Genomic DNA, 24,544 nt, shown 5'->3' with positions numbered 1-24,544 from the left:
ATAATAAAACTTGTTCATGCTCCACAAAGTTTAGATAAATAATAAAAAGGAGGGATTAACAGAGAAGGTTAAAATGCAGAAGAGGGCACTGATCGCACATCCTCCAAGTCCCCCCTCCTCTCCCCTGTAACTATTCCTCAGGTTGTTGCTGTAAATGAGTGTGTTCTCAGTCAACTTACCTGGTAAAATAAAAAAATAAATATCTCAATCATTTTCCATTTAACCACATTGCAACATTTCTGGTAAGCCCAAACGGACAACATACGCAGGAAACTTTAGAGGAAGAACTGGAGTGTGACAAAGGTTTATTCATAACCATAAATTCAAATTTCATGAACACAAAGCCCTTCTTTCTTTATAAATAAGGTGGCCAAAAATGACTGTCTGTAAAAACACTGTTTTTGTATGCAAGTGATGTCTTGCATACAAAAGTCTCACCTACAGAAGTAAAAACTAAAATGTTCATTTTAAGCTTTAACCCACAAGCTGAACACAAGATACAGCTCGATATCCATCATCCCGCTTTCCCTGGCAGATGAGCTGGTATGTAGGTAAATGACACTCGCAAGAGCCAAGTTTGTAGAAAGCATCAACATGTTGTTTTTTTTAGTTCGATACTAATGACCCTCAGGGTCAGACCCTGTACCAGGTCACCTGACCAGATGCGAGGTGAGCCAGTAGATAATGATTGGCTGAAAGGCTGCGGAGGCCACGGTGATGTACAGGCGGAGTCTTGATTTGGCTGTCGCCCCAGCCCCCATGGAGTTATGGGAGAAAGACGACAGAATCTTCATTTTGAGAGAGCGGACCTGATGTGGTGATCAAAATGCAGTTTAGTCTTAACGTTTAAAGTAAAATAAACTAATTAAACCATGTCAACTTGCCTACTATCTTGCATTAAGCATGCATTACTAGGTAATACAATATCTGAAACAGTTCCAGAGTTCTGAAGTACTTACAATGAAAAACATAAGAGCACAAGATGACCAAGTGAGAGCCACGAAGTACCCATCACTGCCAAACAGCAGACCACCCAGCACTGTGAAAATCATTCTAAAACAAAGAATCATCATGCTAAAAAAAAGAGGTATCACAGTAATGTGTGAACAAATGTAACAACTTGAGGTTAAAAAAATATATCTTACAGAATGTAGATCTATTGGAGCCCTTACCCCACATATTTGTATCCACTGTATGCAAAGAGGTCAAAAATGGACAAGTCAGAGTGAACAGAGAGAATGTAGAGACACAGTAACATGACCAAGACCTCTATGACGACCCACACCAAAGCAGTGCTGGCACACAGACCAAGGACTTCTGGACTGAACCTGCCATTGAAGAAGAGACAATAATAATGAGGGAAGAACTTTAGTTTGTTGATTAATATACAAATAGAGACAAATACAATGTATTAATTTCATTAACACAGTATCTGTAACATTACAGAAATCATATACAGTGGGGGAAAAAAGTATTTAGTCAGCCACCAATTGTGCAAGTTCTCCCACTTAAAAAGATGAGAGAGGCCTGTAATTTTCATCATAGGTACACTTCAACTATGACAGATAAAATGGAAAAAAAAATCCAGAAAATCACATTGTAGGATTTTTAATGAATTTATTTGCAAATTATGGTGGAAAATTAGTATTTGGTCACCTACAAACAAGCAAGATTTCTGGCTCTCACAGACCTGTAACTTCTTATTTAAGAGGCTACTCTGTCCTCCACTCGTTACCTGTATTAATGGCACCTGTTTGAACTTGTTATCAATATAAAAGACACCTGTCCACAACCTCAAACAGTCACACTCCAAACTCCACTATGGCCAAGACCAAAGGGCTGTCAAAGGACACCAGAAACAAAATTGTAGACCTGCACCAGGCTGGGAAGACTGAATCTGCAATAGGTAAGCAGCTTGGTATGAAGAAATCAACTGTGGGAGCAATTATTAGGACATGGAAGACATATAAGACCACTGATAATCTCCCTCGATCTGGGGCTCCACGCAAGATCTCACCCCGTGGGGTCAAAATGATCACAAGAACGGTGAGCAAAAATCCCAGCACCACACGGGGGGACCTAGTGAATGACCTGCAGAGAGCTGGGACCAAAGTAACAAAGCCTACCATCAGTAACACACTACGCCGCCAGGGACTCAAATCCTGCAGTGCCAGACGTGTCCCCCTGCTTAAGCCAGAACATGTCCAGGCCCGTCTGAAGTTTGCTAGAGAGCATCTGGATGATCCAGAAGAAGATTGGGAGAATGTCATACGGTCAGATGAAACCAAAATATAACTTTTTGGTAAAAACTCAACTCGTCGTGTTTGGAGGACAAAGAATGCTGAGTTGCATCCAAAGAACACCATACCTACTGTGAAGCATGGGGGTGGAAACATCATGCTTTGGGGCTGTTTTTATGCAAAGGGACCAGGACGACTGATCCGTGTAAAGGAAAGAATGAATGGGGCCATGTATCGTGATATTTTGAGTGAAACCCTCCTTCCATCAGCAAGGGCATTGAAGATGAAACGTGGCTGAGTCTTTCAGCATGACAATGATCCCAAACACACCGCCCGGGCAACAAAGGAGTGGCTTTGTAAGAAGCATTTCAAGGTCCTGGAGTGGCCTAGCCAGTCTCCAGATCTCAACCCCATAGACAATCTTTGGAGGGAGTTGAAAGTCTGTGTTGCCCAGCAACAGCCCCAAAACATCACTGCTCTAGAGGAGATCTGCATGGAGGAATGGGCCAAAATACCAGCAACAGTGTGTGAAAACCTTGTGAAGACGTATTGAAAACTTTGACCTCTGTCATTGCCAACAAAGGGTATATAAAAGTATTGAGAAACTTTTGTTATTGACCAAATACTTATTTTCCACCATAATTTGCAAATAAATTCATTAAAAATCCTACAATGTGATTTTCTGGATTTTTTATAGTTGAAGTGTACCTATGATGACAATTACAGGCCTCTCATCTTTATAAGTGGGAGAACTTGCACAATTGGTGTCTGACTAACTACTTTTTTGCCCCACTGTATTTGCTTGGCCATGTTTGTACAGATGTAAAGAAAAAGTAGTTGAAGTAACCTCTTCTGAATGCCAAGGGCCATCCCAGCTAGCAAAATGTAGGTGATGAAAGCCATTGCTGAAAAACAATACAGTAACAAACAAAACAATTCAGAGTGTGTATTCCAATTCAAAAGATTCCGTCATGAAGGATGAATGATATTCAACATCTTTCTGATATCATAAAATTAACTTACAAGGTATGTATAGGTCAGGCGCATTCACATCATGCCTGGGTGTGAGAGGAGTGTCCCTGTGGTAACGAACTTCCCAGTCCTATTGACATTACAATATGTGCAATATATTTACACCTCATAGAGAAGCCATATAGTTTTTGCTGAACCTAACATTTAATCAGGTCACAGAATGTCTAACAATTTCTCTAAGTCTGAGTATGGAACATGTGTGGAAACTGATCAGGCTTGTTAATATAAAACATTGATGAAACACAAATGCAGCCGTCCCTTCTACATCTGTAATCTTCTGTGTGACATCCACATCAAAACACACCAGTGCTAGCCGAGTGATTATCTTGTTTGGAGGCCTTTACTATTTGATAGGCGCAAGAGAACATGAGACGAGACGAAGGTGGAACGCCGAGACCATCTCCATGACACACCAGTGTGTGCTACAGTGCTGTTGGGTATCATACGCTGTGGAACATCAAGTGTAAGGCCGTGATATGGTGTGTTTGGTGTAATAAAATGACTTCATTACCTGATGTGTGTACGGGAACACGAGGAGCAGTAGTTTCTTCATTACATATTTGGAATCGACGGCAAAGAAGTACTTCAGCTTGTTCACAGACACGTACCTGCTGATCTGAAGAGTGAGATTGCGCAAATGAAATTCTCTGTCAAAGACTGTTGGCGCAGTCTCATCCAGCATCAAGAGACTGACAGAGAAATGTTTCATAATGCTAAGGAACAAACTATGGAAAAGGTAAACAGTGGGCTCCATCAGGCACAAACTGAGCCAAAGGAACAGATGCAGGCTAACCCTAACAATCCTATCTTTATCCATATTTGGCTGAAGCATTTTCATAAAACCTCATCCTGAGTTGATCTGAAAGGATCCTTCGGAAAGTATTTCAGACCCCTTGACTTTTTCCACATTTTGTTAGGTTACAGCTTTATTCTAAAATTGATTTTTTTTTGTGTAAGTTTCCCCCTCAATCAATCTACACACAATACCCCATAATGACAAAGCAAAAACTGTTTTTTTATAAAAAATAAAAACGAAAATATCACATTTACATAAGTATTCAGACCATTCACTCCGTACTTTGTCGAAGCACCTTTGGCAGTGATTACAACCTCGCGTCTTCTTGGGTATGACGCTACAAGCTTGGCAAACATCTATTTGTGGATTTTCTCTCATTCTTCTCTGGAGATCCTCTCAAGTTCTGTCAGGTTGGATGGGGAGCGTCGGTGCACAGCTATTTTCAGGTCTCTCCAGAGATGTTCGATCAGGTTCAAGTCCGGGCTCTGGCTGGGCCACTCAAGGACATTCAGAGACTTGTCCCGAAGCCCCTCCTTCGATGTCTTGGCTGTGTGCTTAGGGTCATTGTCCTGTTGGAAGGTGAACCTTAACCTGCTCAGGACCTCAGACTGGGGTGTTCAAGGATCTCTGTACTTTGCTCCGTTCATATTTGCCTCGATCCTGACTTGTCTCCTAGTCCCTGCCACTGAAAAACATCCCCACAGCATGATACTGCCACCAACATGCTTCATCGTAGGGGTGGTGCCAGGTTCCTCCTATGTGATGCTTGGCATTCAGGCCAAGGAGTTCAATCTTGGTTTCATCAGAGTCCTTTACATGCCTTTTGGCAAACTGCTAGCGGGAGGTCATGTACCTTTTACTGAGGAGCGGCTTCCATCTGGCCACTCTACCAAAAAAGGCCTGATTAGTGGAGTGCTGCAGAGATGGTTGTCTTTCTGGAAGGTTCTCCCATCTCCAGAGGAACTCTGGAGCTCTGTCAGAGGGACCATCGGGTTCTTGGTCAGCTCCCTGACCAAGGCCCTTCTCCCCCGATTGCTCAGTTTGGACAGGTGGCCAGCTCTAGGAAGAGTCTTGGTGGTTCTAAACTTTTTCCATTTAAGAATGATGGGAGGCCACTGTGTTCTTGGGGACTTTCAATGCTGCAGACATTTTTTGCGTACTTCCCCAGATCTGTGCCTCGGCACAATCCTGTCTCAGAGCTTTAGGGACAAATCCTTAGACCTCATGGCTTGTTTTTTGCCCTGACATGCACTGTCAACTGTGGGACCTTATATAGACAGGTGTGCCTTTCCAAATCATGTCCAATCAAATGAATTTACCACAGGTGGACACCAATCAAGTTGTAGAAACATCATAAGGATGATCAATGGAAACAGGATGCACCTGAGCTCAATTTCAAGTCCCATAGAAAGGGACTGAATACTTACGTAAATAAGGTATACGTTTTTATTTATTTTTTATAAATTAGCAAAACATGTGTTTTCACTTTGTTATTATGGGGTAGTGGGTGTAAATTGCTGAGGAAATTGTTTCATTTAATCCATTTTAGAATATGGGTGTAAGGTAACAAAATGTGGAAAAAGTGGTCTGAATACTTTCCGAAGGCACTGTACCTGCAGCAACTTTAGTGCATTCAGCTGCTAGTTTTTTGGAATGTAACCATCATCCTAATGAAAATGAGACCAGCCTCTGTGATTCTCTAACCTCCTTGTTAACAATGTCCTTTCCCTGGTTGGCCAGGGAAGAGCCATACATCATGGCTGCACTGGCCATTGGGTCAGCAAACAGGTTGTTGACCCCAGCATCCTCTGGTCCTCCGACTGGAGCCCCTCCAATGTTGTATCCAGGAGTGTAATAACCCTGATTGTTCATTGGTGGCGCTGCAGAACTGGTATCTGCAAAGAGGAGAGGGTCCCCGGTGTGGGGACCTGCACGAGCTCTTGGCTTTGCTACAGAGGGATGAAATGAGATGGAGATGTGTCCCTCTGTAGTATTGTATGACGTCATATCAGAAATAATTTGTATTGATAATAAATGTGAAAAATGACACTACCTGTCAAAAGTTTGGACACATACTCATTCCAGGTTTTTCTTTATTTTTACCATGTTCTACATTGTAGAATAATAGTGAAGACATCAAAACTATGAAATAATACATATGGAATCATGTAGTAACCAAAAAAAGTGTTAAATCAAAATACATTTTATAATCTTCAAAGTAGCCACCCTTTGCCTTGACAGCTTTGCACACTCTTGGCATTCTCTCAACCAGCTTCGTGAGGTAGACACCTGGAATGCATTTCAATTAACAGGTGTGCCTTGTTAATTTGTGAAATTTCTTTCCTTCTTAATGCGTTTGAGCCAATCAGTTGTGTTGTGACATGGTAGGGGTGGTATACAGAAGATAGCCCTATATGGTAAAAGATGAAGTCTATATAATATGGCAAGAACAGCTCAAATAAGCAAAGAGAAATGACAGTCCATCATTACTTTAAGACAAAGGTCAGTCAATCCAGAATATTTCAATAACTTTGAAAGTTTCTTCAAGTACAGTCACAAAAACTATCAAGTGCTATGATGAAAGTTCATTAGGAGTTACCAGGCTCAGGAATTGCAGCCCAAATAAATGTGTCAGACAGAGTTCAAGTAAAAGACACATCTTCAACATCAACATAGGAGACTTCATGAATCAGGCCTTTATGGTAAAATTGCTGCAAATAAACCACTACTGAAGGACACCAATAAGAAGAGACTTGCTTGGGCCAAGAAACATGAGCAATGGACATTAGACCAGTGGAAATGTGTGGGAGATTTTTGGACCCAACCGCCATGTCTGTGAGATGCGGTGTGAGTGAACGGGTGGGACTATCATTTGTTTTTCAACAGAACAATGACCCAACACACCTCCAGGCTGTGTCAGGGCAATTTGACCAAGAAGGAGAGTGATGGAGTGCTGCATCCGATGACCTGGCCTCCACAATCCCCCGACCTCAACCATATTGAAATGGTTTGGGATGAGTCAGACTGCAGAGTGACAGAAAAGCAGCCAACAAGTGCTCAGCATATGTGGGAACTCCTTCAAAACTGTTGGAAAAGCATTCCAGGTGAAGCTGGTTGAGAGAATGCCAAGAGTGTGCAAAGCAGTCATCAAGGCAAAGGGTGGCTATTTGATTTGTTTAACACTTTTTTGGTTTCTACATGATTCTGTGTTATTTCATAGTTGATGTCTTCACTATTATTTCACAATGTATAAACGTTCTCTTATATAGAGGCGAAGTTAAGTTGAGGACTGGTCTCTGGATCTGTTAGCAACAACATTTAGTCACCATACCTGTACAACTTCGGTCCTTCCGCGAGGTGTCGAAATTCATACTTTTAACGAATACAATCGACATTTTCCTCGTTGCTCATACTACCTAAACTAGATTAAATTGTTTCAATGCAAACCGGGATCATTGGGACGTCAACGGGAAAAAAAAGAAAAAAAATCGGTGGTTGTATTCGCTAAAAGTTATTATTTTAAGTATTAATTTCGGCACCCCGCGGAAGGAACGCACTTGTACAGAACAAACATATACCGTTAAGCGTTTTCAGAATCGACTGATGGTGACTCAATGTTGTTGCTAGCAAATTCCGCGACCAGTCATGAAAACCCAACTCAGCATCCATATAAGAGAATGGAGTTGAGCCGGGGTTCCTCAACTATGGTGAAGCATGACAATACTGAGTCCCAAAGCAATTATGAGACTCTAAAAGTGACTGAGTATTCAACCTGTAGCATGATGCAATGACAGCCTTGCTTGCCTAACTCTAGCTAGCTCCAGAGAACATTTTAGCTGTAACTAACGTTACTTACCACTTGCTCTGTAACCATGCTGTGGAAGGTCCATTGTAAACAGCTGTTCAAAAATAGAAACACAATATTCTGGTTTGATAACGGCCTGCAACGCTCCTTCATACGTTGCTGGATCTTCACATCCAGTAACGTTAATGAACTAGCTATTTTCAATGGTGTACACTAACGTCACTAGCTAGCAAGCTAGTGCTGGTTTCTCTTGCTAGTTCGCTAATGTGTGCTAGCTAACTGAGAGATGGTTAGTTTTTGCCACCATTTCTGTGAGAACAATTGACAGTTAATTAAAGTAGAATAACATATTTCAACGTACACATTTATATTTAAAAGATTGATAACACTATAACCTAGTTACTCATGGAATAAAATATAAACTATTTAAAAAGCCCAAACTTCACCTACATACGTACGCTGGGCCTTCGTAGAACCCGCCCCTTTTACATTACCTTAACCTATTATTGGTCTCCTTCTCTGCCTGCGTGGCAGCGTGGATAACCATTTGGCTATCTGGCAACCTTGGGACGTCCCAACTCTGACGTTACCCCTTATTGGAGTTCATATTTAAAATACTTCAGGTAAAATATAATTATTTATTTAAGAAATACTGACATTGATAAAGTTTAAGTATATTTAATTATACTGCTAATAATATTAGGTAAATTTCATATTCGCAAATGCATATTGCTAATTCAAAACCTAACATGTGATGAATTTGAATTTCAGCAACTTGGCACTACTTTAACTAAAATGAAAAACAAAAAGGTAATTAACTTGTATTATTAATTAATGTAATTAGTTTGTTTAGGATTCCTGGCAATATAAATTGCTTTTATGTATGTTTGTTTGCATGTGGCTATTCCTCTTTTGTTTGTTGATATTTGTTTGTTAATATAAAATAAAATGAATAAATAAATAAAAACACACAAATAAAAAAATGGATAAGGTTAAAGTTAGGTAGTGGTTAAGGTTAGAATCCATGGTAGAGACGTCTTAAGGATTCCAGATAGCACTAACTATTAGCAAAATACTTATATCAAAGTTGTATTGTTCTATTTGCGCTTATATTGGCATAAATAAAGATGGGTTCTGACTAGAATGTGTACAGCTACAACCGGAATTGACTTTTTCGTAACAGGTTTGAAGAATTTAAAGGCATTACATGGTAAATCTGACATCTGCATTGGCCGTGCAGCATTTACAGTTATAGGGCCTCTGCAGAAGTAAGAGCATTCATGCTTCTTGCGCTTTGCAGCAAAGCTCAGAGCTGTTGCGAAGGATGTTGTCAAGGAAGTGAGTTTGTGTTTACACAGGACCTCCCGCCTCCACCTACTATCAAAACAATTATGTCAACACGGAGCTACACAGAGCCCTCTGCATTGTTACAAAATTTGGGGCCCACAGCCATGCGGCACTGAGCTCTGAAGTCCCCTCGATTGCATCACCTCCATACAGAGTCTCCGACAACATTTTCGGATCAAGTATAAGTTGGCTCTTCCGCATCAGGTTATGAGACTTAGGTTAAGGTTAGAGTTAAGGTCTGGACAATCTGGACCCTTTCTTTCTAAAAATTATCTGCCGAAATTGTTGCAACCCCTGTCACTAGCCTGTTCAAACTCTCTTTTGTGTCGTCTGAGATTCCCAAAGAATGGAAAGCAGCTGCGGTCATCCCCCTCTTCAAAGGGGGGGCACTCTTGACCCAAACTGCTACAGACCTATATCTATCCTACCCTGCCTTTCTAAAGTCTTCGAAAGCCAAGTCAACAAACAGATTACCGACCATTTCGAATCCCACCGCACCTTCTCCGCTATGCAATCTGGTTTCAGAGCTGGTCATGGGTGCACCTCAGCCACGCTCAAGATCCTAAACGATATCTTAACCGCCATCGATAAGAAACAATACTGTGCAGCCATATTCATTGACCTTGCCAAGGCTTTCGACTCTGTCAATCACCACATCCTCATCGGCAGACTCGATAGCCTTGGTTTCTCAAATGATTGCCTCGCCTGGTTCACCAACTACTTCTCTGATAGACTTCAGTGTGTCAAATTGGAGGGCCTGTTGTCTTGTCTGGGCCTCTTGCAGTCTCTATGGGGCTGCCACAGGGTTCAGTTCTTGGGCCGACTCTCTTCTCTGTATACATCAATGATGTCGCTCTTGCTGCTGGTGAGTCTCTGATCCACCTCTACTCAGACAACACCATTCTGTATACTTCTGGCCCTTCTTTGGACACTGTGTTAACAACCCTCCAGACAAGCTTCAATGCCATACAACTCTCCTTCCGTGTCCTCCAATTGCTCTTAAATACAAGTAAAACTAAATGCATGCTCTTCAACCGATCGCTGCCTGCACCTGCCCGCCCGTCCAGCATCACTACTCTGGACGGTTCTGACTTAGTATATGTGGACAAATACAAATACCTAGGTGTCTGTTAGACTGTAAACTCTCCTTCCAGACTCACATCAAACAACTCCAATCCAAAGTTAAATCTAGAATTGGTTTCCTATTTCGCAATAAAGCATCCTTCACTCATGCTGCCAAACATACCCTCGTAAAACTGACCACCCTTCCGATCCTCGACTTGGGCGATGTCATTTACAAAATAGCCTCCAATACCCTACTCAATAAATTGGATGCAGTCTATCACAGTGCCATCCATTTTGTCACCAAAGCCCCATATACTACCCACCACTGCGACCTGTAGTCTCTCGTTGGCTGGCCCTCGCTTCATACTCGTCGCCAAACCCACTGGCTTCAGGTCATCTACAAGACCCTGCTGGTCACCATAGCAGCACCCACCTGTAGCATGCGCTCCAGCAGGTATATCTCTCTGGTCACCTCCAAAACCAATTCTTCCTTTGGCCGCCTCTCCTTCCAGTTCTATGCTGCCAATGAGTAGAACGAACTACAAAAATCTCTGAAACTGGAAACACTTATCTCCCTCACTAGCTTTAAGCCCCAGCTGTCAGAGCAGCTCACAGATTACTGCACCTGTACATAGCCCATCTATAATTTAGCCCAAACAACTAACTCTTCCCCTACTGTATTTATTTATTTATTTTCCTCCTTTGCATCCCATTATTTTTATTTCTGCTTTGCACATTCTTCCACTGCAAATCTACCATTCCAGTGTTTTACTTGCTATATTGTATTTACTTCGCCATTATGGCCTTTTTTTTTGCCTTTACCTCCCTTATCTCACATCATATATAGACCTATTTGTCTACTGTATTATTGACTGTACGTTTGTTTTACTCCATATGTAACTCTGTATTGTTGTATGTGTCGAACTGCTTTGCTTTATCTTGGCCAGGTCACAATTGTAAATGAGAACTTATTCTCAACTTGCCTACCTGGTTAAATAAAGGTGAAATAAAAATAATAATAAAATAAAAGGTACGCTAAATTGCTCTCCTGACGTGCTACCAAAAATAACTTCCGGTCGAAGCTGTACTCACTCTCGTCACAACCATAAAGATGGTTGTTACCACAGCCACAAAGTCAAAATGGTCTATATCTTAAAATGTAAGGTTAGGTATAAAGGTTAGGCATTTAAGGTTAGGCATAAAGTTAGCAGTGTAAGAAGATCAAATGTAGAAATTGGCGGGGTTTAGCCATATTTATGACTTTGTGGCTGTGGTCATTTATGACGACCAATAAAGATTCAGCCTGTGCACTGATTGGTTTTCCGGGATATCTGTTGTGGTGAATCAGGAAACGTGCATTATCATCAGCTCCTTCAACCTTGGCCGGTGTAAAAAGGATTGCTGTAGAGTCTTTACCATGTCAAACATTTAGAATATTATGACATGAATACACATGTATTCTAAATCTAATTTTATTGGTCACATACACATATTTAGCAGATGTTATTGCGGGTGTAGCGAAATGCTTCTGTTCCTTGCTCCAACAGTGCAGTAATATCTAACAATTCACAACAATACACACAAATCTAAAAGTAAATATTGGAATTAGGATGAGCAATGTCGGCGTGGCATTGACTGGTCACTTTAATAATGGAACACTAGTCTCTTGAATAATGTTTACATACTGCTTTACTCATTTCATATGTGTATACTGTATTCTATTCTACTGTATTTTAGTGTGTATGATGTGTATATATGCTATAGAGAGCCACATAGACTGCGTTACCACAGACAACTCAATTCTGACCCTTTTTCCACTAAGTAATTGGTACTTTTTACATCAAGATCTTTTTCAGAGCTGATCTGACTGGACCAATTAGTGAAAAAAAGATCTGAATAGGCTCTATATAGCACAAGCCTGCCAAACCCTCTTCCTGAGATCTACTGCCCTGTGGGTTTTCAGTCCAACCCTAATTTAGCGTATCTGCTTCAGCTAGTTAAGGTCTTTTTGAGAAACTAATTAGTAGAATCAAGTGTGTTAAACTAGGGTTGGACTGAAAACCCACAGGACCGTAGATCTCCAGAAAGGGGGTTGGGCAGTCCTGGTAGCATATACAGCCATATAGATATTTATATAACTATGGCCAAGATCAAGCTAAATCAGCTACCTCCTGAGCGTCTATGGTACTAGCAGTATCCTATCTCCTTGAAGAGGTGGATTGTCATCTAGAGCTTGGACACAGAAACAATTTATGCTCAAAGAATGCACTCAAACTACACATTTATCAAGAATTGTAGGCAGCTTGTGCCAAAAGTCAAAACTGTTGAACAGAGGAACATTACTTCAGCTTGACCCTGCTTGCTTCAATTAGTTGGCTATTTTCTGCTTCTATGCGTATCTGTCACCTAAGAAATGTAACAAATATATATAACAAAAACCCGTTCACAGTGTTGATTTACATAAAACCAAATTACAGTGCACTATTCCTCTGGCTAACTTTAGTTTTATAGAAGGTAGCCCATGTTGTCTTCTGAAAGAAACAGTGACTCATGGTGACTAATTAAATACACTTGGTAATTGTGAAGGTTATTACTTCTAATCTGATACATAATCAAATGAACAACATATCAACAAAACATTATTTATCAAAGATACACAAAAAGACAGGGAAATTACTCATCCATATTAGATGTTAGTGTATATGGTAGGAGATTGCATGTGTGTGTGTGTGTGTGTGTGTGTGTGTGTGTGTGTGTTATGGGGGATTGGATGAGTATGTGATGTGACATATGAAAAAAACATGAAGACTTAGAAAATGCATCTGGGTGTTGTAATGTGCATGGTTGTACGGTGTGTACCACTGTAGCTACCTCTGCATGTATATGTAGTCTACGTCTATGATGCATCAATGATGCACGTCTGAGTCAATTGGTGTGGAAAAAAATCCCGGGCTGGTCAGCATGTTGTGGCATGTCATATAGAGACAGAAACGGTGTGTCATCATGGCATTCCAGAGGCATTAAGTCATCTTCACCTTCCCCTATATTTTCATTTAACATGATGTGTCATTCATATAGTATGCCACAGAGAGAGAAGTGCACGTGTCTCCCCACAAAAAGAAATAATACAGGCAAAGTAAACCTGAAAATAAGGAAGTGAAAGTAATATTAGGTCACTGTGATGCATAAGACAAAAATGTGATGCTTTATAAATCTGTCGCTCTGCCCCTGAACAAGACAGTTAACCCACTGTTGCTAGGCCTTCATTGTAAATAAGAATTTGTTCTTAACTGACTTGCCTAGGTGAAGGTTAAATAAAATTAAATAAATAAAATGTTTTATACATCTTTCACTTTCACGCATTGTGATGTTGGTGAGTGCCAAAAACAACAGTAAGAGCAAAATGGCTCAAATGATAAAGATGATAAAACAGTGATGATTCACTGTATCTTCAATACATATCAATTATCAATATCAATCATAATGCATGCTGCTAAGTTGTAGCCTTATTCTATATCCTAAGAGACAAGCTGGTATAAATTGCAACTGAATCATACAGTAGGCTATGTATTGGCTTTGATAATACTCGGTAGTTATTCACAAAAGATGAGTCAACCATGGCGGGAACTCAACCACAATCGAGCCATAAGGGAGAGCAGGGACTTTAGCGGTTCAGTGATATCGCCACTACTAGAGATATGGTGGCAGTCGCTGCACATTTAGGATTTAAGAAGCGTTTGACAGTAGACTACATAGAAAACAGGAAGTTACTGACACTGCCAAAGACAGTTGAAACAGATGGAGAAATAATTCACATTTTGCGTTCACACTGGCAAACCAAATTCGGATATTTTTGCCATAAATTGGTATTTTTACCAATCACATCACATATTTTTCAGAGCTGATCTGATTGGTCAAAAGACCAATTAGTGAAAACACCAGTCTAAACGCAGCCAAAGTGCCATTCCGCTGACTGACCTCCTTCAGGCAGTCTTCCCTAGATTTATGTGTTCAAGAAAAAGAAAGTGGATGCAAGGTATGGGGCAGAGAGCGTGCTTTCCGCTCCTGTTATGGGTTAGCTGACAATAACACCAAAACAATACACACGCTTCAATTGGACAGATGTCCGTGAGTTGTTGTGATTCTGGATGGCCAGATAGCTACCAACAATGACAAGAAACTGCCATGTGGGGATTGGGAATCGTACGTGAGTCATTTAAACTAGTTTAAGCTTGTTCTTGATAACGTTTTGATTTGGTGTTTTGACTGATTGAATGTCTGCTAAAACTCGCAAGCTAGCTAACCAACAACTAACAATGTATTTGAGACAAGTGGTCATTGTGCAAACGTCTTTTCATGTTTTCAATAAACATTGGAGATCAAATATATAGTTTACATGTTGTCACAAATCTAAGCCAACCCCATTTGTTTTGCCCCATAGTTTTGTAGATTCGGGAGCTGAAGAAATTCATATTTGCCCCTAAGACCCTCACGAACTTTTACAGGTGCACAGTTTAGAGCGTCCTGTCCATAGGACGGCAACTGCACCGACCGCAACCGCAGGGCTCTCCAGAGGGTGGCGCGGTCTGCCCAACGCATCACCGGGGGACTCATACAGCACCCGATGTCACAGGAAGGCGAAAAATATCATGAAGGACATCAACCAACCGAGCCACGGCCTGTTCACCCCTCTATCATCCAGAAGGCGAGGTCAGTACATGTGCGTGAAAGCTGGGACCGAGACTGAAAAACAGCTTCTACTGTATTGTAGTCAATGCCACTAAGACATTGCTCATCCTAATATTTAAATATTTCTTAATCCCATTCTTTTACTTTTAGATTTGTGTGTATTGTTGTAAATTGTTAGATACTACTGCACTTTTGGAGCTAGGAACACAAGCCTTTCGCTACATCTGCTAAATACGTATATGTGACCAATACAATTTGATTTAAACAACCAAACTGGCAATGAGGATTCCCGGGAACACTTGCTGGAGGAAACTCACCATATATGGCCAAAAACGTCATTCGCACGTGGTCAGTTACACACCGAAAACTAGACAACACCATTTCCAGTAATTTGGGAGGGGCGTGGAAAAACTATAGTATTGGTTTAGACGTTTATAATTCTACGATCACTCTATACTTTTCAGTCCAACTGGAATGATCCATGTAAGTAAGGAGTAATTTTACATTTATTTGAGAGAATTTAGTCATACACAAGAACAAGCTTTTCATTAGAAGTTTCCTTCTTCCCCTTTCAGGATACATATTTTCAGATCCTACCAACTTCCCGCAACAAGGAGGGTTTCCCCAACGTTTGAAAAGTGAACGTGACACTACTCGAACGCATCGTTCACTTCACCGCTTGCTATTCATACAACTCCTCTGGATTACTTTGCATTCATCGGGATAGCAGTTTACAATCAAAGATGTACCGGAACTTTGGGGACATGGGCCGCGGAGGCAGCTCTACGTACCCCAACAGCGACTCTGGGTCCCCACACACCGGATCGAGCGCAGTATCCCAGGACACCAGCACCTCAACCACTCAACAACATCAGGTAGGCGGCACAAATATGGGCTATGTTGATAAACTTTAATAAGAGCAATACATTCAAATAATGTTTGTTTAAAGTTTTCCCCCAATAATTATATTGCTTAATAGTATTAATTTCAGAATATATTAATAATAGAGTAGTAATGGAATAATAATGACATAAGAAATGTAGTAGGCAACGTATTATAGCCATGGTGTAAATCTGATTACCATTGTCTGATTGTGGGTTTATGTTGACTTGAGACACGTGATGGATGTATTTAACCATTCATTTTGAGTCTATCAAAATTGTTGCCTTTATGTCCTGATACATGCATATGTCCATGTCAAATATCTGGTTCAAAATAATAGTTTTGCTTTAAATCCTTCTGCTTGTCAATCTCATTACGCTAATCTCGCTCTCTTTTGCTCTCATTCTTTTTGTTGCTCTTGCTCTCCTCAGAAGTTCACTGTGGCAGGAGGCAGTCAGTTTATTCCCAGTCTCAACGACATCACTTCCAACCAAGACCTCCAGTGGTTGGTCCAGCCCTCCCTCATCGGTCCAGCTGGCCCCTCGCGGCCTCCACGTCCTCCTTACCCACCTGTAGCAGGAATGAGGTCCTTCAACCCCTCACCTTCCCAACCACACCTTTACAGACCAGGGGTCATAAGGGCCGCGGCAAGTTCTGGAAGCACGACCAGACGCAGGAACGATGACTATGTAAGAATATGTTTTGTCTTTAGCCAGCAGAGTGTGAAACTCTTATTTCAAAAGGTAGGTAGGTATTGTGCCAGAATGTCGGTGGATATTTGACCATAAATGTAGATGAATCGTAAGGTCACTTATCACAACATGCATTTTGAAGAGGTATAGTTTAGTAAGCCATAGTGCTGAGTGATTAGTACCTTTTGAAGTCGGTTTGGTTTCAGTTCGATTTATTTAAAAAATCTCATGGTTTTTGTGTGGGCTGAATGCTTTAACACTGAATAAACCAGTTAATAAAAGTCCCATGATGGTTGTGACTTATCACTTATTAATCATCATTTATTCACATAACTTTACTTTATTATACTTTAATAAAATATTTGTTTTATTTGATGACTTAATTATTTCATTCTGAGTCATCATCTCTGTAGAACTTTGCTGCCTATGCTGTCTGACAAAATCACTATTTTAATAATTTTTCAAAATAAATAAGGCATACTTTGACTGCTGAATACCAACTATCAATCACTTAGATCAGGGTTTCCCAAACTCGGGCCCTGACTTAGATCATGTATTTTCAAGCTCGCAAAGCAACTGCTTTCTAGCCCTCTCGATCGGGCATTCTCTCTTCTCTGTCTCCATGTCTGCTCCGCTCAGACCAGACAAGTTTAAGCAGGAGCACAATGGATTATGGTCATTGTAGTTAATTACAATATTTTCTGAGCTAAACTGTAGAATATTGGCCTGGTGGAAACTACACCTCCCTACTACACCAGACAGTTCAGGCTTCATCTGATTTATCTCTACAGGGAAAAACAAAATGGAAATCAAATAATTGAACTGACTTCTGTCAATTAGTTCTTTAAAAAAACAATAGACATTTCGGTTAATCGCTCTGCACTAGTAGACCCTTTTCCGTGTAGTTGTCTTATTAATAATGCTACACTGGACACAGAGAGGCTTAGAATTCCAGTGCTTCGTTGGGACTGAGAGGGGCATGGAAAAGGGCAACTAAGGACTTCACAGAGGTGTAGAGACGGATGGCTGAGTCGGTGTCAGTAGTGAGTAATATCCTGTAGTGTCGGTGACTGACTTATACTTCTGATATGGCAGTGAGACATTACCACACACCCATTCTGTCTGATAGGAGGAAAACTAAATTACAGAAACAAATATTTCTGAGAGCTCTCTTTTGAATGGGCTAGATTTTTTGGGGGTGAACATTTGGAAATTCCAGATGATGCAGAGGTTGACCACATCTGTTTCGGTTGACACCTAGGCCTATGTACTTTGGAACAGCTATGTACACTGACCTGCTTTATAATCGTTTGAGATACGCCGCTCATTTGACGTTAGTGACTTATTAGGCTAAGTGCTAGAAAATGACAGCTTTTATCAGCCTGTTTTTGATTTTGAGAGAAAATATATCTGACGTGCGGGTTCACGAAATGTAAGACGGCAACACATCAAGTAATTATCAAATTGCTTAACTACTATTAGTAGTGCGTTTTTGTTTTCCTTGAGGGTATATGCTTTTTATACCCGTTGGCTATCAGTTACACTTCCAGAATGTGTGATTGATTGAGCTTGATGGGATGGGAAATGGGCTATCGTGTGACTCAGCGGGGCAAGTCATATGACTCATACCGGAGTCACAACGGGGGTCTGAGTGAATCATCATAATACAGGGGCGGGAAAAATTGGATGAAAAGAAACAAATAACTGGACAAAATGTTAAATTAAATTGGAGGAAGGGCGTGACAAAAGTCTCAGATGTTACAAAATGACGTTGTGAAAGTTTGAATGTAGTGACTCAGTTTATACACAAGGTGGTAGTATTTCACAACACATTTTAGTAATCTGCTGTTTAGTGCAGTCCCCTTCAATTGCGTTGAGCTAGATGTCTTTCAAGTTGTAGTACATTTTTGTCAAACTTATTGGTACTTTTTTTCGTAGTCATCAAATGTCTTTCTCTCACTTTAGTTGTCCCCAGAGGAGTTGGCAAGACGCAGAATAAGGAGGGAGCGAAACAAACAGGCAGCTGCCAAGTGTCGTAACCGCCGACGTGAGCTGACAGACACGCTGCAAAGTGTAAGTTTAATTTGAGGCTTATTAACATACTTTTTAACGTTTTGTAAATCATATCACCTGTTTATAAGACACTCACATTTAATGTTTTAACTACTGGGTTTTTGTGCCAATTGAAAAAATAAATAGATTGACAATACAACCCTAACCTTTTCTCTTTCGTTTTCCCTTTCTTAGGAGACAGACGAGTTGGAAGTTAAAAAGTCCCATCTGCAGAAGGAGATTGCTCAACTACAGAAGGAGAAAGAAAAGCTAGAGTTGGTCATAGAGGCCCACCGTCCCATTTGCAAGATCCAGGACTCTGACTTGGATTCTGACCCGAGCTCAGGGCTTCCCACATTAGGAATTAAAATCGAGCCTGAGGACCTACCACGGTCCTCAGTAAAGAGCCAATCAAAGATTAAGAAGCCCAAACCCCAAATTATTATCCCTGCTCGTCCTGTGACATCCTTTACCGTCCCCATAGAATCTGAGTCCCTTCACACCCCAATTCTTATTTCTACTCCATCTCTTACTCCTTTCATGGCTAGTCTGGTCTTCAGTTATCCCAATGGCTCTCTAGACTCCAGTTCCACTAGTTCATCCCAGGCTCTACCGCCTCTGCCATCTTCCTCTCAACAGGATGTGGCCCAGCAGTCTCGAAACCCCCAGCCCTGTAGTATTGCCCATCGCCGTAGCAGCAGCAGTGGGGACCAATCAGATCACTCCCTAAACTCCCCTACCATCTTCACACTGTGATTTAATGGGCTTCCATGTTGGAAAAGACTGAGTGACAACACTGGCGGTTATGAAGATGACGACGATTATGACAACGACATGGGTGCCATACAAAAGCTAACACACAAGCTGACACTCGCAAAGCATTATGGTGACGCAAACGACTCATATTTAAAGGATTGTGTTGTTACACTATTTTTTTGTTTTCCCTGATGCATTTAACATCTGACTAACTATATGTGTTATGCTCAAAACCCAAGAGGTAGAATTGTGCAAATGTTCAAACAAAAATGCATCAACTTTGTGCACTTTGTCAATAATGGTGATATTTCTGCATTTGAAATGTAGGAACCACATCAATTTACTGAAGCCTTACATGTTCTGTATGAACACTGGCCTTTATTACCTGTAACAACATGGTAATAAACACGTTGGTTTTGTTTTAGGATAATCATACATGTGTGCCAAGTTGTAATCTTTCTCATAATGTGCTATCTTTATATAAAAAAATGTATACATATTGTAGTTTAATACAATATAATTTATTTCATTTATGCAAAACCGCATTATTCTGGGAACATTTAAGACAACTAAGGCAGGACCATGGGAGTAAATATAGAATATATATAGACATGTATTTGAGCGTGTAGTGTATATTTTTGATAATGTGTTCTCTTTTGACTGTGGGTTTATAGTGGGCAGTGCCTTCATTTTGATGCGATCTTACAAAGCAGTGCAATAAAAGAGACTATAAAGACAAGGCTACGGATGTTGATTTGGTGGTGATCAAGTATGTTTGATAATATACCGATGCAAATATCACATTGTCAAGTCCAAGCAAATTCTATGCTTTAAAATAGTACAAAAGGGTTAAAGAATATTCCTTAGTGTTAAACCAATTAGTTAGTAGTTCCATTTTGAATAGATCCTGCTTGATGCTGCTGCCTAGCAACCTTACAGAAGGGGGTAATGGATGCTGGGGAGGAAAGGGAGTGGCAAACTGGCCATTCCTCTACGGTTGTCCTTGTAAAAGGCAAAGAACTGGATCACTGGCAGATACAAACAGATGAAAAGAACACATTAACATTTCAGATGTGCCGAGTATGAAAGATAACGAGCGAGAAGAAAATGAGGTCACAATGAGACATCTTGGTTTGATTGAATGGGAAAGCATGTTTACAGTAAGAGGGAGTCCAGGAAAGTAGAGGAGTAGATCATAATGAGTCTAGTAAATGGAGAACTGTTTACCATGACCCTGATTCCTGAACACAGAGTTCTCTTGTTACTGTAGTTCTCGCAAATGAAGTGAGTCACTCACTCACACGGGGCCCAGAGAGCATATGATAAGTATAGGGGTTAGAAGAGAGAGTGCCTATGTGTGTTCCTCGCTGTCAAAGGAGCTCTCTGTGTTTCACTAAGTTGATGAAAGTGTTACTGTCCACTCCAGATCTCCTTGCTGTGCAAACAGGTCCAACAATAAACCTGATGAATATCCACAATGTCAGGCTGTATGACATGGACAGGAACATCAATCAACTGCAGTCTGGGACAAACAGATCGCGAGATCAATCAATCACTCACGTTACACCATGTAAAATGGCCTTCCTGCACACACAAAGGTCATAACACGATTGAGTGTCTCAGCCAGTGTATTTAAAGGTCTTCAATGCACTACGAGCAGCCCACCAATTAAAGCCCAAAAAGCAAATCTTATCCAATCCAGGAGCATGTTCTATATGCACAAAACAGAAATGTGTATTCATTAATGAAGTAATACTGATAGGTCAAGTTAATGAAGACAATGAGAGAGTAGCTCTACAGAATTACCACAAAACATGAGTTATATTGGGATCCTGACTACTGGCAACTGAAACAGAAAATGTGAAGCAGTTCTAATAAGCATAACAATAATAAAGAGACTAGTCGCCAGCATCTATAAATCCATCATCTCGTAAACTCCAGTCTAGACCTACCAGTTTGATACAAAAGTGGCTGGTTGAGAACTGCCTGGGCAGTTCAGTTCTGAGTTGAGTTGAGTTCATAGGTGCAGGTGTAAGACACAAATCAGCGGTGCCATGTTTAGTGTATTGTACAGCCTAAATTACTGTAGCACACTATGTCTCTCGTGCAATTTCAGTGTAAAACTGAAGGGCTGCCAAGACAGGGCTGATAATACACAATTTCATTGTTAGTTTGTGTTTTCATACACACAGCACTCCAATCCTGACCCGAGGGACTGAATGCATCATACATGATTTAAATGTTATTTAAAGGTCTCTCACAAAAAAAAACTAATCCTTCAAAATTTTAAATGGTTTTGGATATCATGTACTAGTATGGCTCAAATCTGTGTTGAGATATGAATCTACAGGGATCCATGGTAGCTTTGTCCAGTGCAATACGGTGAAAAGTAGTCCACTGCCAGGACAGTCCAGTGCATGAGAGAACATCCTAACTCAACCTCCTTCCAACAACACCTTCTAATGTTAACCATATACAGTCTCAATCACTGAAAAGAGGAAAACCTCTGACAAGATTGGTCAAAAAAATAAATACAAATTGAGAAATGATAATTCCAAAAAATCTTGATCTTTAGTGTCTAATGTCTCTGTAGGGCTGTCATCTGTCCAGGAAAAAGCATTTTTATTTTCTCTTCAGGATTCTTTTTCAAGTTTTCGTTAGGACAGCAGCAGGTGCTGAAGGCACACCTGACTGGCTGCCATTTTGGAGATGTTGCTGTATTTCGTGTAATATGCTATCTTCTTAAAAGAATCCCAACAAAGTTTGTGTTCTAGCAATGAATGCTGTAAACAATTATATTCCTACAATGTCAACATATTTCCTCGACCCATATTTCGCTGTATCGTGCTTTTTCACTAATCAGTGAAAGTATCCAGCTCTGTTCCATCTTCAGTCATCAGGTGAGCAAACCAGGTGGAGCTGGTCCGGACTACCAACGCTCCCAGTGCTTGAACTTCCATCCCCGAGGTCTCGGGACACCATGCACGGCAGGTTGAGCTCAGTGGATCCACCGGGACTGGAGTCACTCCTGCTAACACACTCCTCCTCCAGGACCAGACAGAGCTCTTTCAGGTCCAGATTCTCCTTCACTAATCCGTCTTGCATGCGCTCTAGGTCGGACAGTTTTTTCAAGTAGCCGCCCAGATCCTCACGCATCACTTTGGCTGCGTGGTGACCGAACAGCTGCCATTCCCGGGCCAGTTTATTCACCTTTAGTCGGTCATCGTCAAGAAAACAGCACAAGTCGCGCAGTTCTGTGTTTTCTTCCTGGAGACGCTGGTTGATGGTTTTCAGCTCCCTGATCTCAAGCAGGTGGCCTTGTAATTGTTTGTTGACTTCTTTTATCAGCCGTCCACGCTGGATAAGAGCAGAGATCTTTTCAGACTCCTCTTTACGCAGTCGCCTCACCAGTTCTTCTTTAGAGCAGGCGAGTAAATCCTCGTCAGACATCTTTGACAACTCTCTGTTGTAAATCTCACTGTCACTCCCCATATTGTTTTAACTGATTGTAATACAATAACCTGAGAAAAAAATGACTTTCCTGATTACAGGCAGTTGAGGGTAAAATAACTGTAGCCTTTAATTCCTGGGATGCTCTGCAATGGGGCATGAAAAGCAAGCTTTTTAGTCTGCCCTGAATTGTGACTATCAACTGTCTCTTTCCCACCGTTGAAACAAATGTAGGCCAACAGCAATTCTTGGCTTTGCCTATGGATAATGGGAACAGTGCACATGTTTCACATGATCAAATTGACGTTTTTCTATGAGCTATAAAATGCTCTGAACAAGGTCGCTATTGCTATAACAAAACCAAGCAACAATGGCAATATTTGTTCTATCAAATGTCAATCAATCACTCTCAAATCTCACATGATAATCTGTGATTAGAGGCCTTTATGAAACAAGTATGCATTACTGTCTGTCTTGTTTCCCCTTTCTTTTCCTTGGTTACCGTCGGCAGGGTGAGGTTTTCATGCTGCTTCAATCCGTTATTTCGTTTTTATTGTAGCTGGCTCGTAATCCTATATCGCAAAACCTTGGACAAAGATATGACAATGTTCTTTCACTGAGATCTTCACGTCTTTTCAGAAAATACCTGCTGCAGAGCATCTGCGTTCGTTGTCCGAGTAAATGTTGTATTCCCTCTGTTTGAAGGATTTGTTCATGGCATAACATTCATTCCTTTTGATTATGAACCTATGAGAGGCAGTCATTTGAAATTCACCATAGAAAAACAATCAAACCATAAGGCTTTGAAGTCACTCAAAAAATATGAATCCAGACTCATGCTTGTCCTATTGCGTGGTGTGTGGAGGATAACAATGTCCGCCTTCTTCACTGTCACTTATCAAACGGATGTCTCCTCTCTCTCAAACTCGGTTTTTCTCTCCACTCTGTGAATTTCAGAAAATGACGCCCATTTAAAAATAATGGGATTGTGCTTTTTACTCTCCCCTCACATAAAAAGTAATAGAAGTGTCAAATCATCATCCACAGGCGAGGCTTATCAAAACAACACGGATAAACACAATAAAAATGTACGAAATCGATACAGACCACTTCTTTGGAAGATATGCTCGGCTTAACATTGAAGATAAAAATATACAGTACATTGAAGTAAAAAAAAACGCTGACTATTATCCTACAGTATGTCGTTATGCGCATTCAAATCTGGTTGTCTGATTGCGGTTGTGAAGGAGGCGCTGTAGGAATGTCCCCCTGCTGAAGCCGTCTCCCCCTCTCCCTTTCCGTTTGGTTTTCCTTTACGGTAAAATAATAGCTTACGTATTGTGTCCAGTGGAAAGAAATGACATCACACATGCAATTTGAGTGCATGTGTTTATAGGCATACTCATTTTTTGTGTTCACATTTGTGTTCAAATCTATGTATAGACCTAATCTATAAAATACACACAAAAAATAGGCTATATATCATAGTATCTTTTTAGTCTATCGTTTTTTTAATATAATTTTTTTAATATATTTTTTAAAGACTTCCTGCACTCTGCACCCACACACACACACACACCACACCACACACACACACACAGCAGAATATGACACAAAGGTATCAGCATCACACTTTGACGCATAACAAGAAGTGTAGCACAGTTACAGTGTACACAGTTTCAGATACACAGACAGAAAGTGTGACAAATGGCTTTTCTATGGTTTAAGCTGCGGCATT

General features: G+C 40.7%; 3 protein-coding genes across 12 annotated transcripts; 1 reads left to right on the top strand and 2 right to left on the bottom strand.

Annotated features, from left to right (window-relative positions):
* Positions 1-288: 288 nt before the first annotated feature.
* Positions 289-8,394, bottom strand: LOC110488784 (protein YIF1A). Of its 6 annotated transcripts, none has more exons than XR_016486284.1 (9): positions 8,324-8,381; positions 7,925-7,967; positions 5,773-6,017; positions 3,784-3,888; positions 3,264-3,342; positions 3,088-3,145; positions 1,268-1,328; positions 960-1,053; positions 289-809 (listed from the first exon to the last, which is right to left on the bottom strand). XR_016486284.1 is itself a non-coding variant. In XM_021561168.2 (9 exons), exons 2-9 carry the CDS (start codon positions 7,956-7,958, stop codon positions 651-653), a joined length of 930 nt encoding a protein of 309 aa, XP_021416843.2. In that variant the 5' UTR covers positions 7,959-7,967; positions 8,324-8,394; the 3' UTR covers positions 289-650. The 6 variants fall into 6 exon arrangements, 4 of the variants coding, with proteins under 4 accessions (XP_021416843.2, XP_090054486.1, XP_036798831.1 ...); XR_016486285.1 differs by having other exon boundaries at positions 8,332-8,365; XM_021561168.2 differs by having other exon boundaries at positions 1,173-1,328; positions 8,324-8,394.
* Positions 8,395-14,250: 5,856 nt separating this feature from the next.
* Positions 14,251-20,095, top strand: LOC110488779 (fos-related antigen 1). 5 transcript variants are annotated; one of them, XM_090198051.1, is made up of 6 exons: positions 14,251-14,488; positions 14,791-14,995; positions 15,550-15,849; positions 16,291-16,545; positions 18,514-18,621; positions 18,796-20,095. In XM_090198051.1, the coding sequence occupies exons 3-6, from the start codon at positions 15,718-15,720 to the stop codon at positions 19,354-19,356; spliced, it is 1,056 nt and encodes a 351-aa protein (XP_090054177.1). In that variant the 5' UTR covers positions 14,251-14,488; positions 14,791-14,995; positions 15,550-15,717; the 3' UTR covers positions 19,357-20,095. The 5 variants fall into 5 exon arrangements, with proteins under 5 accessions (XP_090054177.1, XP_021416827.2, XP_021416826.2 ...); XM_021561152.3 differs by lacking the exon at positions 14,251-14,488 and having other exon boundaries at positions 16,288-16,545; XM_021561151.3 differs by lacking the exons at positions 14,251-14,488; positions 14,791-14,995 and adding an exon at positions 15,326-15,457 and having other exon boundaries at positions 16,288-16,545.
* LOC110488780 (coiled-coil domain-containing protein 85B) lies at positions 19,856-24,165 on the bottom strand. The gene has a single exon (XM_021561155.3). It carries the CDS (start codon positions 22,846-22,848, stop codon positions 22,246-22,248), a length of 603 nt encoding a protein of 200 aa, XP_021416830.1. The 5' UTR covers positions 22,849-24,165; the 3' UTR covers positions 19,856-22,245.
* Positions 24,166-24,544: the final 379 nt, after the last annotated feature.

Source organism: Oncorhynchus mykiss, chromosome 14, assembly GCF_057628025.1.
Source record: "Oncorhynchus mykiss isolate SJ-2025 chromosome 14, ASM5762802v1, whole genome shotgun sequence".
In the NCBI taxonomy this organism is placed as follows: domain Eukaryota; kingdom Metazoa; phylum Chordata; class Actinopteri; order Salmoniformes; family Salmonidae; genus Oncorhynchus; species Oncorhynchus mykiss.
This window is presented reverse-complemented; position numbering and strand designations above follow the sequence as displayed.

Excerpts from the sequence above, each read along its gene's own strand:
- LOC110488779 (XM_021561152.3), top strand. The coding sequence starts at position 15,718 with ATGTACCGGAACTTTGGGGACATGGGCCGCGGAGGCAGCTCTACGTAC. Across the intron at positions 15,850-16,287 it reads CAACCACTCAACAACATCAG|AAGTTCACTGTGGCAGGAGG; the intron begins GTAGGCGGCACA and ends TGCTCTCCTCAG. Across the intron at positions 18,622-18,795 it reads TGACAGACACGCTGCAAAGT|GAGACAGACGAGTTGGAAGT; the intron begins GTAAGTTTAATT and ends TCCCTTTCTTAG.
- LOC110488780 (XM_021561155.3), bottom strand. The coding sequence starts at position 22,848 with ATGGGGAGTGACAGTGAGATTTACAACAGAGAGTTGTCAAAGATGTCT.
- LOC110488784 (XM_021561168.2), bottom strand. The coding sequence starts at position 7,958 with ATGGACCTTCCACAGCATGGTTACAGAGCAAGTG. Across the intron at positions 1,329-3,087 it reads GCCCTTGGCATTCAGAAGAG|GTTCAGTCCAGAAGTCCTTG; the intron begins GTTACTTCAACT and ends CTTCAATGGCAG. Across the intron at positions 810-959 it reads GTGCTCTTATGTTTTTCATT|GTCCGCTCTCTCAAAATGAA; the intron begins GTAAGTACTTCA and ends TCACCACATCAG.